Source organism: Otolemur garnettii, unplaced genomic scaffold (genome assembly GCF_000181295.1).
Source record: "Otolemur garnettii isolate 467f Iridium unplaced genomic scaffold, OtoGar3 scaffold00131, whole genome shotgun sequence".
Classification (NCBI taxonomy): Eukaryota; Metazoa; Chordata; class Mammalia; order Primates; family Galagidae; genus Otolemur; species Otolemur garnettii.
This window is the reverse complement of record NW_003852526.1, coordinates 1,570,554-1,586,153: the sequence shown is the minus strand read 5'-3', so window position 1 is coordinate 1,586,153 and position 15,600 is coordinate 1,570,554. Positions and strand designations below refer to the sequence as shown.

At 35.6% G+C, this 15,600-nt stretch overlaps 1 protein-coding gene across 1 annotated transcript in view; it reads left to right on the top strand.

Annotated features, from left to right (window-relative positions):
• The window catches only part of CBLB (Cbl proto-oncogene B), a 195,456-nt gene that overhangs the window by 144,259 nt on the left and 35,597 nt on the right, over positions 1-15,600 (top strand). The window contains exons 11-12 of the mRNA XM_003798193.2: positions 11,234-11,419; positions 12,957-13,322. Of these exons, the coding sequence (XP_003798241.1) occupies positions 11,234-11,419; positions 12,957-13,322 (552 nt within the window). The remainder of the gene's footprint in view (positions 1-11,233; positions 11,420-12,956; positions 13,323-15,600) is intronic.

Genomic DNA, 15,600 nt, shown 5'->3' with positions numbered 1-15,600 from the left:
ACTCTATTAGAACAAAAACAAGGTGTTGATACCGGATTTTTGACTTTGGATTTCCAGGCTCTTGGTTTCGACGATTCAATGAATGAATCGATGGACCACAGCATGGATAGTAAGTTAGGTTTTATTTACAGAGGTATTATTACAGCTCTTACAAAGAGCCAAACCTTGTAGAACAGGATAAGATAGGTTTTATATAAGTGTCACAGCTCTTACAAAGAGCCAAACTTCCTCACAGAGCAGGGTATAAGTGTTAACAGTTCTTTCTCTTCTGCTCTCTCTCCCTTAACGGTCTGCAATGATCTGCTAAAGTCTTGCTCTTCTGCTCTATCTTCCTTGACGATCTGCAATGATCTCATGATGATCTGCCCCTAGGCGCTCTGCTCAGGGGTTTATATAGGGGCAGTTGTCCAATGAGCTGAGAGCTTAGCTGATTGGTCTATAAAATAGACCAGTCAGGAGCAGGATTGAAAATGGACCAATCAGGGATGCACTGCAACAATCGCCAGTGTTATCCTCTGATCGGCGTGGTCTTCTTTGTTACTGGAGCCTCTGAAGGGAGAGGAAAGCTCCCCCTTTTGCTCCAGTCTGCTGGTTTCTGCCAGCAGGTCCTCTAGTGCCGCTCTACTGAAGCCTCTGGTGGGGGAGGTAAGCTCCCCACCACTTGCTCCAACCTGCCGGTTCCTCTGCCGGCTGCTGCCACCAAAACAGAGGTGGCAGGTCCCCAAACCCTGCTGGGCTGAGCTGGCTGGGGCGCCACTTTTCCGGTATCAGTGTGACCAAAGGTAAAGGGAACTATTCCTCTTTTTTTTTATAGGTTCTACTAATTTTGCTTAATCAATTAAAGTATACATTGCTAATTAAAAAGTAGTATGTCACCTAATAACTGCTTTTCCAAATAGTAAGTGTGAAGAAAGGCTCTATAATATTACTGATCTTAAGGGAAATACTTTGTGTGCAGATTGCAGTGTTTGTGTAGTTATTTCTAGGAGGATGTTGCCTTTTTATGTTTTCTATTTAAATTCCAGCTATAAGGCTAGGAACAATAAGGACAAAAATTATGACAGAAGCAAAATATAAAAATAAAAACAGACATTCAAAGTGTAGAATGTGGTTTTCAACTGGGTGCAGTTCTGTCTCTCGAAGATATTCAGAAATATTTGGGTTCCACAATGACTAAGGTATAGGGGTACAGCCCACTTCATGTGGGCAGGGCTGGAAACACAACTGAGCATCCTGGAGCCTGTGGGACGGCCCCTCCCAAGAGGAGCTGTTCTGTCCACGGTGCCAGTAGACCTTACCTATCGCTTCGTGTACTTAGGTAGAGTCAGGGATGGCAATAGCAATATAAAGGCACAAGCTGCTTGTTTGCCATTTAATCAAATTCTATTTACTGATTTTCTTAACTCTCTTTCTGTAAATAGTGCCATTTGTTTATTAGTGTGCAATTAACAAAGGAAATAAGTTCTTCTTCCAAGTGGTATATGATATTATAGACATTCTTAAGTCTTCCTCAAAAATGGTTTTTCATGTATTGTATAATAAGAGAAGCAACACTTGAACTCCCGTACCCAGTTTGGGGTCTTCCGCCCCTGGGAGACTGCCTCTAGCAGGCAGGAGCCTGCTTTTCTCTTCACTTTTGCATGGTGCTCACACACAGGCCCTGGAGAAAGGTTTTTTCCTGAAGGATTGGAGGTGACCCTGTTCTTTACTATTTTTAGGTAGAGCTATCCTCCCTGGAGTCAATCTGCCCAGACCCCTGTTCCAGTTTTGCTACTTAGTATCTATGTGCAGTATGCTACTTAACGTACCCGACCCCGACTCCCCGTGCCTCAGGTACCTGGTCTGTAAACCCCTGCCTCTTGGGGTTAAGATTAAAAGGGGCAATACACGTAAAGCCATTAGAACAGTGCTGGCATGTGGTAAATGCTGAGTATCAGTTGTTGTTCATATTTTTTAAAATCTTATCTGAGATTCCTGAAATATTGTTGTACTCCTATTAAGTAGTAGTATGTTTAAGATATCTATGAAGATTTTTCTTTTAGATATTCCTACCTGTTATTACATTGGGGAAGAATTAAGCACCAAAACTGCATTGGTTTAGTAAGCAGTTGGTTGTCTTTCTTTACCATATTAACATCTATATAGTTATAATTTCATTGCATGGCTATATTAAATCATAATAATACTGTTATGATTTACTATTAAATCATATTGCATGTTTGAAGCTCTTAGCAAGTGCAGTTGCCAACATGTCAGCTGAAGTGCTATTTTAAGGATTAAATAATATAGATAAGCTTACAATATTCTTATTTGCAGTGTGAGTAAATTGAAATGATTATGTATTCTCTAAATTAGGCTGAAGAACTCTAGTAACCAAATAGCAATTGCTTGTTCAAACCAGCTTTACTTGGTATTTTGGGAGCGATAAAGATTTCACACGAAGACGTTTTTTTCAGTGACTGAAATTTATTGCTTTAATTCCCAGAATGTTCTTGTTTCTCAACCATTTTTATGGAAATATTTCTGAATTATATGTCACCCTTCCTTGCCTTCTCAAAATTGGTTATGCAGCTGAGTGAACCAAAGGGCATAAGAAAGCCACTGTAATCTACACAACATATTTCTAGAAGCTTACATTTCATTAGAATATTTAAGGGTAAATTCCATGAAGAATGGAGAACCATACATTTAAATTAAAATCACATGTATATTTTTGATCAGGTTGCAGAATTCATATAATGTCTAAAGTAAAATAAGGTTCTGGGGGTTGATCACAGACCATCAGATCACACGCACCACATACTGTATAAGAGGCATTTCACAGAGAAGAGTATTGCTCTGCGTTAACAAAGTTTAATATTTTCACACATGATCTTGGCCAAAAGGTGGATAAGCAATAATATTTAATATTGTAATAGAGCAGTGCCCTTGGGGTTATTCCTGAGAGTGTTTGTGCTATTTTAGAGTAGACCATTTTGGCAGTTTCGTTAACCATCTCCCTGCCTCATCTCAAAGAGAGGTCAACTCTTACTTCAGTCAATATTTGGCAGTATACAGGTCTCTAACCATTTTCTAACCATTTACCTCATCTTTATTACTTCTAATTTGTAATATCCAAAAATTTCTGGAAGTTACTAGTGGAACATAGACAATAATTCAACCTTGAAATTAGTGAACTTTATTTTACAGACAGATGAAATACCCGTATTCTTAGGAAGACCTCAAGGTAGCTAAATTTTATTCCTGTAGAAAGAAATGCATCAAAATTTTCTCCTCCTACTTGGAGAACTTCCTACTTCATTCTGAGTTTCCCTCTAAATTCTTGTAGGTTCATTCTGAGTTTCTCTCTAAATTCTTATAGGTTGAACCTTCTGGAAAAGCAACCCTGGATAAGCAGGAAGTTATCATACTACCCTTATAAAATATTCTTCCTGTAACCTTTGTTTATTATCTAAAAGGAGCCAATGGTATTGGTACTCCAGAATAGATAGATAAGTCATTTATACTTAAACTATAAACTACAAATGATTAGTTTATTTTTGGCAAGTTTGAATGTAAGTGTAAACCTTTCTTTCCTATATACCTTCTGAATAATATCTTGTCTAAGCTTCTATTTTCAATACTTCTAATTTTAAGTTCAAACATTAAGATGAGAAAATAGGATACAAGAAAATAATTAGTAGTGAATACTTAGAATATTTTATTATATATGATAAAAGGATTTTGAATCCTTCATTAATATCTATGCATAGGGGAAAACATCGACTCTGAGTCTCTCTCACCATCCTTATTATAATACGTGTATCTACCTTGTTCAGATATGGAAATTCATTAACTAAAAATCTTGTTAGAAGTATTGTAAAATTGACTTTGATTATCTCTGGGACTGCCAGAACTGTCATCTTATTAGTAATTGGAGAGGTCTTCTCTTGTCCTATTTTTATTATAGCCTGACTGTGCTTGAAGTTTTTTTTTACCAAATGTTTTGCCATTTTCATAATAGTGGACCTTATTAAAGCTTTTATGAAATCACTCTTTAAAGGTGTGGATACAATGAAGAGTGACTGAAATAGAATGAGCCCCCAATTATCCTTGGTAATTGCTGAGCATGCTGAGATGGGCTTTGACTACTTTACTTCCTGAGCTTTTTTTTTCTGTCCGGATTTTCTGTTAAAATTGCTGGTGTGGATTTCTGTATTCTTTCTGGCAGTCATTAGCATCCCATTCTAAGGGCTAAAGTATCTCATAAACTTTATCAGAGAAATAAAAAGTATTTATTCATTTCCAGAAGCGAAAGGCTGGGAAAAAATTGGTACGCATGTAGACACAAAGAATCTAATGTGGTCTTTACATTTCTAGGGTGCCAGGATTTCAGTTTGTAAAAGAGGTAATCATGAGCTACCAATGTTCAAGAATTTAAGAGAAATTATTAGTTAGACAAATGTGCTGTTTCAAAATAATACAGGAAGGAATCAAGGCAGGCCCAGCCTTTGGATTCGAGAGGAGTTGAAACAGAAAAATACAGTATTTTCTAATGTTCCAGAAGCAATTATAATGCTGGGAAAATATGAAAGTTACCAAAAATCAAGATAAAGGAGGTAGAATTATACTAATGGGTATCCTGTAACTTGCAAGGATGTTTCCAGTCTTCCCACCTTTGGCAGTTACTCCTATGTCGATGACTTTGGATATTGGATAGTAAATTTTATACAGTTAATTCTGTATCCACATTCAATTTCCTGTATTTATCTATCCTTGATTTTCTTATGTTCCTTTGTTCTAACTTTTATTTTTAAGACTGAACAGAGAAACATGAAGCAGTGATAAAGAAGAATTTATCTAAACAGTAGCAAAGGGGTATGTTTCTTTATTTAATTATTTGTTCGCAGAAGAAAACCAGAAGAGCAGAAGTGAAATCTGTATCATGAAAAAATCAGAAAACAAATTAAACTGGGAAAACGGTTGTGATAGTAATTGTAACAGAGAAGTTCACTATCCTAGTACCTAAAGAGCACATTTAAATTAACAAGGAAGAAATAAAAGGATATGATAGATATGGAGGAAAAACACTAAAAAGCATAACTCAAAGAAGAAATGCATGTCCAACAAATATTGCAGTTTTTAAAAATTATTTGTCAAAGAAGGGAAAATTTAAATGTTGTAGACCACTAAAATGCCAATCAAGTATCAAAGTAAACAAAAATATGCTTTTCAGTATTGTGTCATGATACTTATCACACACGACTAATGGAAGAATCAATTATTTTTACTGTATGGACAGTAAATGAATGTGAAGAATGATAGTGACCAGTTATAAGTTGATTATGATATACCTTCAAAACTCTGTGAGTCTTTCCTTAAAACATACGTGGTTGAAGATTCCTTTATAGTGTTTGATAATTGAGAAAACTTGAAGACAGCATAAATATCCATTGCAAGGGAATTATTACACAAATGCTGATACATCCATATAGTACAACCTTTATTATTATGTGCTTGAAAACTATATGATGTCAGATAAAATCCTTTTGTTATAATGCTAACCAATATAAAGTAGATCCAACATTGTATATGTGATTACAAACTATAACCACTGTGTGTTTTTCAAAAATGTCTATATTTTCCTATAATTCTAAAGTTTACCACAGTGAAATTATATTCCTTCAAATGAAGAGAGAAGGAGTGAAATGAACAGAAAATTGAAAAGGTGCAGGGAGAAAATCCCCAAACTACTAAAACTCATTTGTTAATGGTAGACAGACAACACGTGTACCCCTGAACTTATGAACCTACTCTGATTCCTAAACTACTTTTCTTGTTATTATTTAGGACTCTTTCTATGTTAAGAAGAAAAATGTATCTTGGCGCCTGTAGCTCAGTGGCCAGGGCGCCAGCCACATACACCAGAGCTGGTGGGTTCAAATCCAGCCCAGGCCTGCGAAACAGCAATGGCAACTACAACCAAAAAATAGCCAGGCATTGTGGCAGGCGCCTATAGTTCCAGCTGCTTGGGAGGCTGGGGCAAGAGAATTGCTTAAGCCCAAGAGTTTGAGATTGCTGTGAGCTGTGACAGTACAGCACTCTACTATAGCTGACCACCTTCCTACTTGACTGTCCTTGTAAGTTGACCTAATTTTTATAGGCTGGACAGGCACTTTATATATGCATTACCCATTTTTAGGTCATAGCACACTTGAACCTATAATTAAACTTCCACAGCCCTCTTAAATTGTATTGATCAGGAAAAAAAAAAAAAGGTAAAAAAAAAAAAAGAACATACGTAAACTGTACTTTGAACTTATTTTGAAAATCATTTGATGACCTTTAAAAATTTTCATGGCAACCTGAGATCCTCTAATGGTGCACTGGTGTGCTGGAGTGCGCCAGTCCAAGGTCACTACATTAGAGCTTAGGTGGGTAGTTCACCACACCTGAAATTCACATTTTCTAATCAAGAGTATCTCTAGCAACAAAATACATGCCTGTTGCTATTAGAAACTTAAATAATGCTTGCTTTCTCATCTAACCCAGATGTTTTATACTTAGGCATTCAGTTGGTGTTTTTGTTCAGTGAAGATGATAACGATCAAGAGATATCCCTGAGGAATCAGTTGGAGATGATTGAGTTACCACAGTCTACACTCTGGGATTTGAAACCTGAGCCAGCTGATTGGCTCATGTTTTGTGTATTGTTATTGTTTATCACCAGCAACTTCTGTATCACCTGACACAAGTAGACAAACAGATTTGGCCTAAGCGATTTCAGGATGGGGATTAGAACCATGGAGAAAGAAGGCCAGGGGAAGTTTGGAAGGAAATATGTGATTATGGAGTCAATTTCGGGGTTAGTATAAATGAATGAACTAAAGATGAGTTGCTCCATCCCTCCGTCAGGTCCCAACATTAGAGGCATTTATTTCACCTGAAGACTTAACTTACTGGGGGAAATATGTTACTCTCAAATTCAAAGTCCTTTAAATTGCCAATAAAAATGCAAATACCATAGAGATACAATATTGTAGGTTAAGGAAAAATAATTTCAGTCTACATTCAATCAGTCTGTTTGTTTTTTCAGAGGAATAAAAAGGGCAAACTTAATTCTTTAGGGTGAACTGATAAATTTTGACACCATTAATTTTTATTATCTCATTCAAAAAATTATGGACTGGAATGTACAGTATTGTGCTAGATTTTCTTCCTTTTTAGACTTTCAAATAGGAAAGGATGAAAAATATAATTTGTGATTACTCAAAGAAATTGACCTTTTTATGCGGAAATTACCTACTACAATTTTGATTTAATTATTATTATTATGTATTATTTTTTTTTTTGAGACAGAGCCTCAAGCTGTCCCCCTGGGTAGAGTGCCGTGGCATTACAGCTCACAGCAACCTCCAACTCCTGGGCTCAAGCGAGTCTCCTGCCTCTGCCTCCCAAGTAGCTGGGACCACAGGCGCCCACCACAACGCCCGGCTATTTTTTGGTTGCAGCCGTCATTGTTGTTTGGCGGGTCCGGGCTGGGGATTCGAACCCGCCACCTTAGGTGTACGTGGCTGGCGCCTTAGCCGGTTGAGCTATAGGTGCCGAGCCGATTTAATTAGTTAATTAATTATTTTTTGAGACAGCTCCTCACTCTTGTCACTCTGAGTGCTATGGCTTCATAGTTCACAGCAACCTCAAGCTCTTAGGCTCAAACAATCCTCTTACCGCAGCTTTGCTATTGTTAGTAGAGAGGGAGTCTTGCTCTTGCTCAGGCTGGTCTTGAACTCTAGCAATCTATTCACTTTGGCCTTCCAGAGAGTTAGAATTATACGCGTGAGCCACTACTCTTGGCCTGTCGACTAAAATTTTTCATAGTTAATGTTTGAATTTTACCAGCAATGGAAGTTAATGTAAGGTTCAGTACCCTGATTGCAGAATTCGTCATATAAATAGCAAAAGGTTCAGCAGAGAATAGTGCATGGAATTTTACAGTGCTTTAGAAGTGAGGTAAATAAGTGAGTCATGAGGAAGTTAGTCCGTACAATCAATTACGATGAAATGTGTTTTGTTTTTTCACATACCCTACACAAAACCTTCTAACTAAACCACTTAGTGATAGTGTAATGCTTATTACATTGAATAATGTATTAACTCTGCAAGAGGATAGCACATAATCACCTTCAGAACACAATATGAATTGTGCTAAGCAAGGTCTGCTTCCAGTTACATTCACGGGATTACAGAGACTCTGCCTGTCTGGAAGTCTGTAAAAGTTCAAGGTTATTTTTACTTCACAACACACATTGTTTCAAATGTCTATTCTCAGGATTTTCACTGTACCCTTTCAGTATCTAACAAGCCCTTCATCCTTTTTAAATAAAATCCACCCCCTTATTTAAACATGCTAGGAATTTAGGAACTGCTCAAATTTTAGTTAGTAATTAATGCACTCTAGGGGGAAAGTTAAGTTTAAATGATAACAATGGGCTTTTTTGGCTCTGTCGGAATTTTGTGTCTTGTTGCAGGTAATGAGGGAAACAGGAAAATATTTTCAGAAGAAAAGCAGGGAGGACCGTAGGTCTTGTTAGCGGTGTTTGTAATGTGTGTGGCTCCTGTTGAAACATGTGTCTGCAGGTAGCTACACAAATGAAGTGATACACGTTTTTTGTACAGAGATGTAAAAATATCATTTGGTCTAAAAACTGCAAATAGCTTTGCTCCTTGATTTTGCCTTTTACAAAAAAGTCAAAGAATCCTTGGCAGATAACAATTTTGCTAGTTCTCAGAGAAGGCAGTTTATGGGAGTGTTGGAAAACTACGTGTGCTGTGACATCCATCTCCGGATCTATAGTGCTGCTCTTCACAGCAGATTCATTTTACAATACGGATTCTTTGTGATTTGCCTGTGATGACTCTTGGATCTCTCTGGCTTTAGAAATTCACAGTTCATAAGGCCCCACAAATTTGGGGTTAAAAAAATTATTTTGTTAAGAATCACCAGCGGCACTAAAATCAGTTATGACTATACAGATCCTGCTGTTTCTCCTTCAATTAGTAATAATTAAATTTTCAAATTATAACAAGCTAAGAGATATGAAGAAACATGAAATTACTAAAAATACAAAGTTCCTTTGAATTTGTGTTTAAATTTGTTGAACTCTTTTATTTGGCATCAACTGAGAGACTCAAAGACTTTGTAGTTTAGCGACATCGTGACAATATAAGGCGAGTCTCAGGTGTGGTCTAGATCAGTGGTTCTCAACCTTCCTAATGACACAACCCTGTAATACACTTCCTCATGTTGTGGTGACCCCCAACCATAAATTATTTTTCGTTGCTACTTCATAACTGTAATTTTGCTACTTTTATGAAGCAGCAAATTCATATAAATATAAATTCATGTAATGTAAATATCTGATATGCAGGATGTATTTAGGTGACCCCTGTGAAAGGGTCATTCGAGCCCCAAAGGGGTCATGACCCACAAGTTGAGAACCGCTGGTGGTCTAGAGGCTTCTGTTCAGCCACTCAAATTTATTTTTAAAAAGTCTTTACAAAGGAGACCACAACTATCCACTCCTTAAGTGTGGGCTAGGACGTGACTTTCTTGCAAAGAATATGCTACAGGAAAGGAGAGAAAAGAAAGAAACTGTGTTGGAAATACTTGATAAAAAATACATCGGCCAGGTGATTCATGTCAGCATCGGCCATGAGTCATGTTGATAATATAAATTCTTGATAGGATATGGTTAGAATGACATTTCGTTTTCATGATCCTCCTCCCAGAAACTTTAAGCCCAGGCTAATCATTGAAAAATTATCAGACAAATTCCAATAAAGGCAAATTCTATAAAGTATCTGACCAGTACTCTGGCAAACTGTCAAGGTCATCAAAAACAGTGGGTAACTGAGAAACTCTCAGAGCCAACCAAGAAAAAACTAAGGAGACATGTTGGCTGAAGCTGACAGAATGGTCTGCCTGAGATCTTGGAGCACAAGAAGGACATTAGGTAAAAACTAAGAAAATCCTGAATAAAGTATGAATTTTTGATAATTAAGAAAAAGGCTTCCACAAAATAGGTATGAATGTGAACACAAATCTGTTATCCTGTCTCAGACAAAGGCGGACTGGCTAAATCTTTGTCAGTGTTGCTGGAGTTCAAATTAAATTGTCAGGTGATGACAACATCAGCTGTTTTTATAAAGGGGTATAATGTTAAGGGGTGTTAAGGGGTGTAATGTTAAGGGTGTCATCTTAATGCCTTTTAAGAACAAGCTTAAACTAGCTTGTTTATAAAAAATACTAGTTCTGAAACAGATAAATATCAAAGCATAAAAAATTAATATAGTAGATTCTAAAAATTAATCCTCAGTCTTCTAAGAGCTAGTAACTTAGACTTATAAAGGAAACTGCCTAGTATGTCAGATCAGAATATTGCTTATTTTAGTAAGGCTGTTTGATTAACAGTGACTTTTAATAAGAAATAGCAATCAGATTATTCTATATTAAAACAATATACACAGAGAACAAATTCTTCTTAGCAAACGTGTAACGTAGGTACAAATTTAAGTATTTTTAGTGATTTTTTGATGCTATTTTATCTCCCAATTTGTAATAGAATAGCAATTTACTATTTTTAGCAGAAGTATAGACTTTCCAAGATTTAGTTAATTGTTCTAAAAGAAAAATGTTAAACGGGAGGATTTTTTTTCCATGTGAAAGCTTAAGAAAAAACTATGCCGGCTTAAACCTGTTTTATTTTATGTGTATAAATATTTTTTAAAACCCTGCCTGACTCAGTTGATTTGCAGGAAAATCAGCTATACACTGGATGCATGTTTTGTTTGTAACAAAACAATTTGAATATAAAAAGTTCTAAGCCAGTTTTATCATATAGTCAAGAATGATGCACATTACTTCATTCTGTGTTTCTGATTTCCTTACAAAATATGGATGAGTTTCTTGAAGAATCTCTGCATTTGATTTTCTTTACACTTTTACTGTTCTGGTTTTCCTGGCCCTTTTAGTAATATGTAAGAAAGACCCATCCATCTATTCTTTTCATAATAACTACTCTTGAGGGACAATATGAACTCTTTGCGTCTATTAATCAGAGTAAACTAAGGGAACTTATTTTAACAAATATATAATGATAGGCACCTTCTTGAAACCCGGTATCTTCTTTAAGACCTGAATGGCATGCACTCTCTATCGAATGAACAATACGATCTTGCTTTTTTATTGATCTAGTGTACTGAGAGGCAGAACTCACCAGTCACATCACCAGGATCCTCTCCCCTTGCCCAGAGAAGAAAGCCACAGCCTGACGCTCTCCAGATCCCACATCTAAGCTTGCCACCAGTGCCTCCTCGCCTGGACCTGATTCAGAAAGGCATAGTCCGATCTCCCTGTGGTAGTCCAACTGGGTCACCAAAGGTAAGTCAGTTTTATTAGACCATAATTTTATGTAACAAGTATTGATTGCTTAGGTCCTTGAAATTCCATTACCATGTTTTTTTGTGCTCTTAATTGTTCATGAACAATTTTGATGGTTTCCTATCTTGTTTATGGTGAGCTGACAATCATATTCCTTCCAAAAGTTATATAATTATTGCAGAGAGAGAACATAGGTCTGTAGCTCCCTGGTTTGCTAAAATAAATAGAGTAAGAATAGTTATCCTGTAAAATAGATTTAAAATATCATTACATGCATTACACTTATTGGCATGCTGTTAGTAAATTATATTTTGTACTCATTTTTATAGCTCCATGGCAAGAATAATGTGATGGGAGTATATTTGCATAAGGACTTAAGGTGTGATAAATTATCACCCATACTTCAAGGTGATTCAGCAAAGGGAATTACGTCTACTTTTTATACCCTAAGGAATTAATTATAATGGATTACAATATTTACAATGTAATTATATTACTATTTGATATTAAAGACATAATTCTAACTCTTTAAATTTAAGCCTAGACTTTATTTTAGTCTGTGTGAATTCTTTTCCAAATTTAATAATTAGGACATATTTTTCTGTATTAAATGTAATATTTAAAAATTAAATTTTATTCAGTAATATGCTTTATAGTTGAAAATTTACTGGAAGCACAGTATTTTAATAGCATTTCATTTGCCTGCAATATAGTTAGCTTAGTTTAAAATCGTATGAAGACTCATTAGAATGTTAATTACAATTATGTAAAAATAACCGATTACTTTTTTGTTTGATATTCATTAATAGTAAAATCGTAAATCATTTTTCAGGCAAACTGAAAAAATCAAAAGCTGTGACAGGTACACATTCAATTCAGTAGTCTGTAAAAGCCTTTTTTTCCTTGTAAGAATTAGGCTGATCTTTTTTCATTGTAAGATTCATAAAATTAAGTAATTCTGTAAAATAATCCTATTTAGGATACTTGTGATTTTTGACTATTCTGATAATAACTAATATGACAAAAAAATCAGAGCAAATTTATCCCAAGTCAATTGCTCTATATTGCAGTAACATAAAAGTAATTTTTAAAAGCTTTTAATCTTATAAAAATACTACAAGTCAAATTGCTCCTTATAAAAACTAAAACAATTACAACAACTTTGATGGATTTTTCCTATGTCTCCTAAGTTATAGAAATGTGCAAATAAGTTAATTATTGACATATTATTTTAATGTTGATAAGTCATATAATTATCAACTTGTACTTTTTTCCTATGTAGTTTCTATAATGTAACATTGGCATTTACATATTTGTACAAAAAATCTTAATGAAACATTTATTGAGGTTTTCATTAATTTTTTAAAAATTTCATTAGTAATGAAAGAAACTTATGAAAAGATAGCATAGGAATCTAATAGAGCCTCATTCTGGCTTAGAAAACAAAAGCAATAATATACTAGTCTGGAAGTTATTTCAGAGTTTGGTACAATTTTCAGGGTTTTTTTTTTTTTTGTTTTCTCTTGTGTTTCTTTAGTCTTCTCCTTGCATGGTAAGAAAACAAGATAAACCACTTCCAGCACCACCTCCTCCTTTAAGAGATCCTCCTCCCCCTCCACCTGAAAGACCACCCCCAATCCCACCTGACAATAGACTGAGTCGACACTTCCATCCTATGGAGAGTGTGCCTTCCAGAGACCAGCCAATGCCTCTTGAAGCCTGGTGCCCTCGGGATGTGTTTGGGACTAACCAGTTAGTAGCATGTCGACTCCTAGGGGACGGCTCTCCAAAGCCTGGAATTACAGCAAGTTCAAACGTAAATGGAAGGCACAGTAGAATGGGCTCTGACCCGGTGCTTCTACGGAAACACAGATGCCATGATTTGCCTCTAGAAGGAGCTAAGGTAAGAAATACACAGAGCATAACTAACGAGTCTACTCATACAGATTGAGCAATTTGGGGATTTTTGTTTTTGTGTTTGTTTTTTTGCCTTTTCCTTGCAAGTCTTTAATCTCTAACTTATAAATAATCAGCAGCTAATTAAAACTTGAACTGGAAAGAAGTCAGGAAGCAGGTCCTAAGTAATGATTGAATTTTAATGTAAAAGCACTAGATAATTTGCCTAAGATTTACTTTACCTTATTTCATTTGCCGAAAATTTCTCCTGTTAATATCATGATGGTGTCATAATCACCACTGTATTCTTTTAAATACTCTTAGTTCCATCTGATTTAAAAAAATAATTATATAATTACACATCCTAAATCAGTTTTTAGAATTATTTGTTCTTGTCTAGGACAGTCCACTAAAGTGGAGGTAGCAGGTAAGTAAAATAAACATCTCATACTTCAAAACACCAAACCTAGTTTACTCTTAAAAAACAAGCTCTTTCTCCATAAAGCTGAAAGATCTTGTATTAGTTGATTCCTAACTTGAAGGATACCACCGCTGTCATTTATATATCCAGGAAAGAGTTTGTGTGTATAGGGACCTGAAAAGACAGCAGCAGAAATCATTGCCAGTAGTAGTTGCAATCATTGCATCATGGTAGTTCTTGGCAGAGATGTACTGTAGTATTTTCTGATACTTGTTTCCATGATGTTTTTGGCTCTGTGATCTGATTATCACCTTTTTCCCTCTTTTGATAAGTAATATTAAAGTGATTCCATCTCTACAGATGTTAAAGTGTTATTTAGGGGAGTAATCTATTCCTTCCATATAATGACTTGAAGTTGGTGAATTCATTTTACAACGTACACAGAGAGTGAGGAAGAAAAGTGAATGTGCTCGCCTCCTCTGCGTGTGCGTGTGTAGGTGCACAGGCGTGTAGGTATGATGGCAATGAAACCTCAGCGACATTCTAGGTTAGGCCGAATAGGAAGAGTCAGAACTCCCTAGTTCACCATTCAAAACAAAGGAAAAGGTGGTGGATTGCCTGACTCTCGCCAGGGATTCTACCTGGGTAGCATTACTCTCATCTGTTATAAATATGAGAATTTCTGAATGGTTCATTAACACCTTCTAAATATAATGCAAACATTAGAGAAAGCACACATATGCAGTTTTGTAATGTTCTCTGAAATGGGGAGCTTATCTGCAAAGAATTTTTTTTACAATTTTTTAGTCATTTTTTTCATGTTTGCTCACACTTGGTAAAATTACAAGAATAAGTTCTAATGTGCATTGTCTGGTTGTTAAACCTCAAAGATACTTTAAATAGAATAGTTATCATTGCCAATTCATCGAAGACCTCTTATTTCAGGCTTCTGTTAGATAACTTGTTACATAGTTTTAGCACCACTATAAACCTGTCCTAAGTTCTGAAACACTGGCTATTAATTTTTATGAGATATTTTAGTTTGAAACATTGGGGTGACAATTTCTTATGTTGCAGATATTTTATTATATTAAATATAGGTATAAAATAATAATGAGTGCAGTTATGAAAATTACTTTGAATGTCTCTATGTGGACTTACGTGCTTGATATACAGATTAGTCTGTGTTTGAGAGAGAAAATTAATATGTATCTCTTAGTAAAAGTTAGATTTTAAGCTTGTTTAATTCTGTCTAAATAATCATTAAGATGTTTAAAGTCTAATCTCATATATTATGCTTATTAATGTTAAAATGTTTACATTCTCGACGTTTATTTTATGTTATAACTAGAATTGGCATTTAAATCAGACTTAGATTTTTGATTTCAAACTACTAGTTTCACTTCTAGGGTGGATTGTGAAGAAGGATTTTTATATAGTTAGTGCATTAAAAGCTATAAAACACAAAACTTTCATAAGGTAGAAAAGGCCTCATTCCACTTTTCATTTCATTATTGGGAGACTTAAGAAGCTGGTTTCCACTAAGCACTGACATAGTCCGAGTCTTAGGAACCTGTAGTTCTCAGTTTCTGTGATTCTCAGTTGGAAATTGTTACCAGGCTTTTGCCTCAGACCTGGATTTCACTTCTTGTTCTAGAACATACTGGCTTTGAAGCTTGGTGCGCTTGGGATGTGTTTGGGACTTAAGAGTTGGTGAGATGTCAGCTGGTCTTGTGGAAGAGAGCAACTTACTTCATGTTCACACTCAACCCCACTTATTTTCCTTACTTTAGAAAATGGAATAATAGTAATAATACCTAATATGTAGGAGAATAGTTAACCTCCAAGTATGGTTTTTTAAACC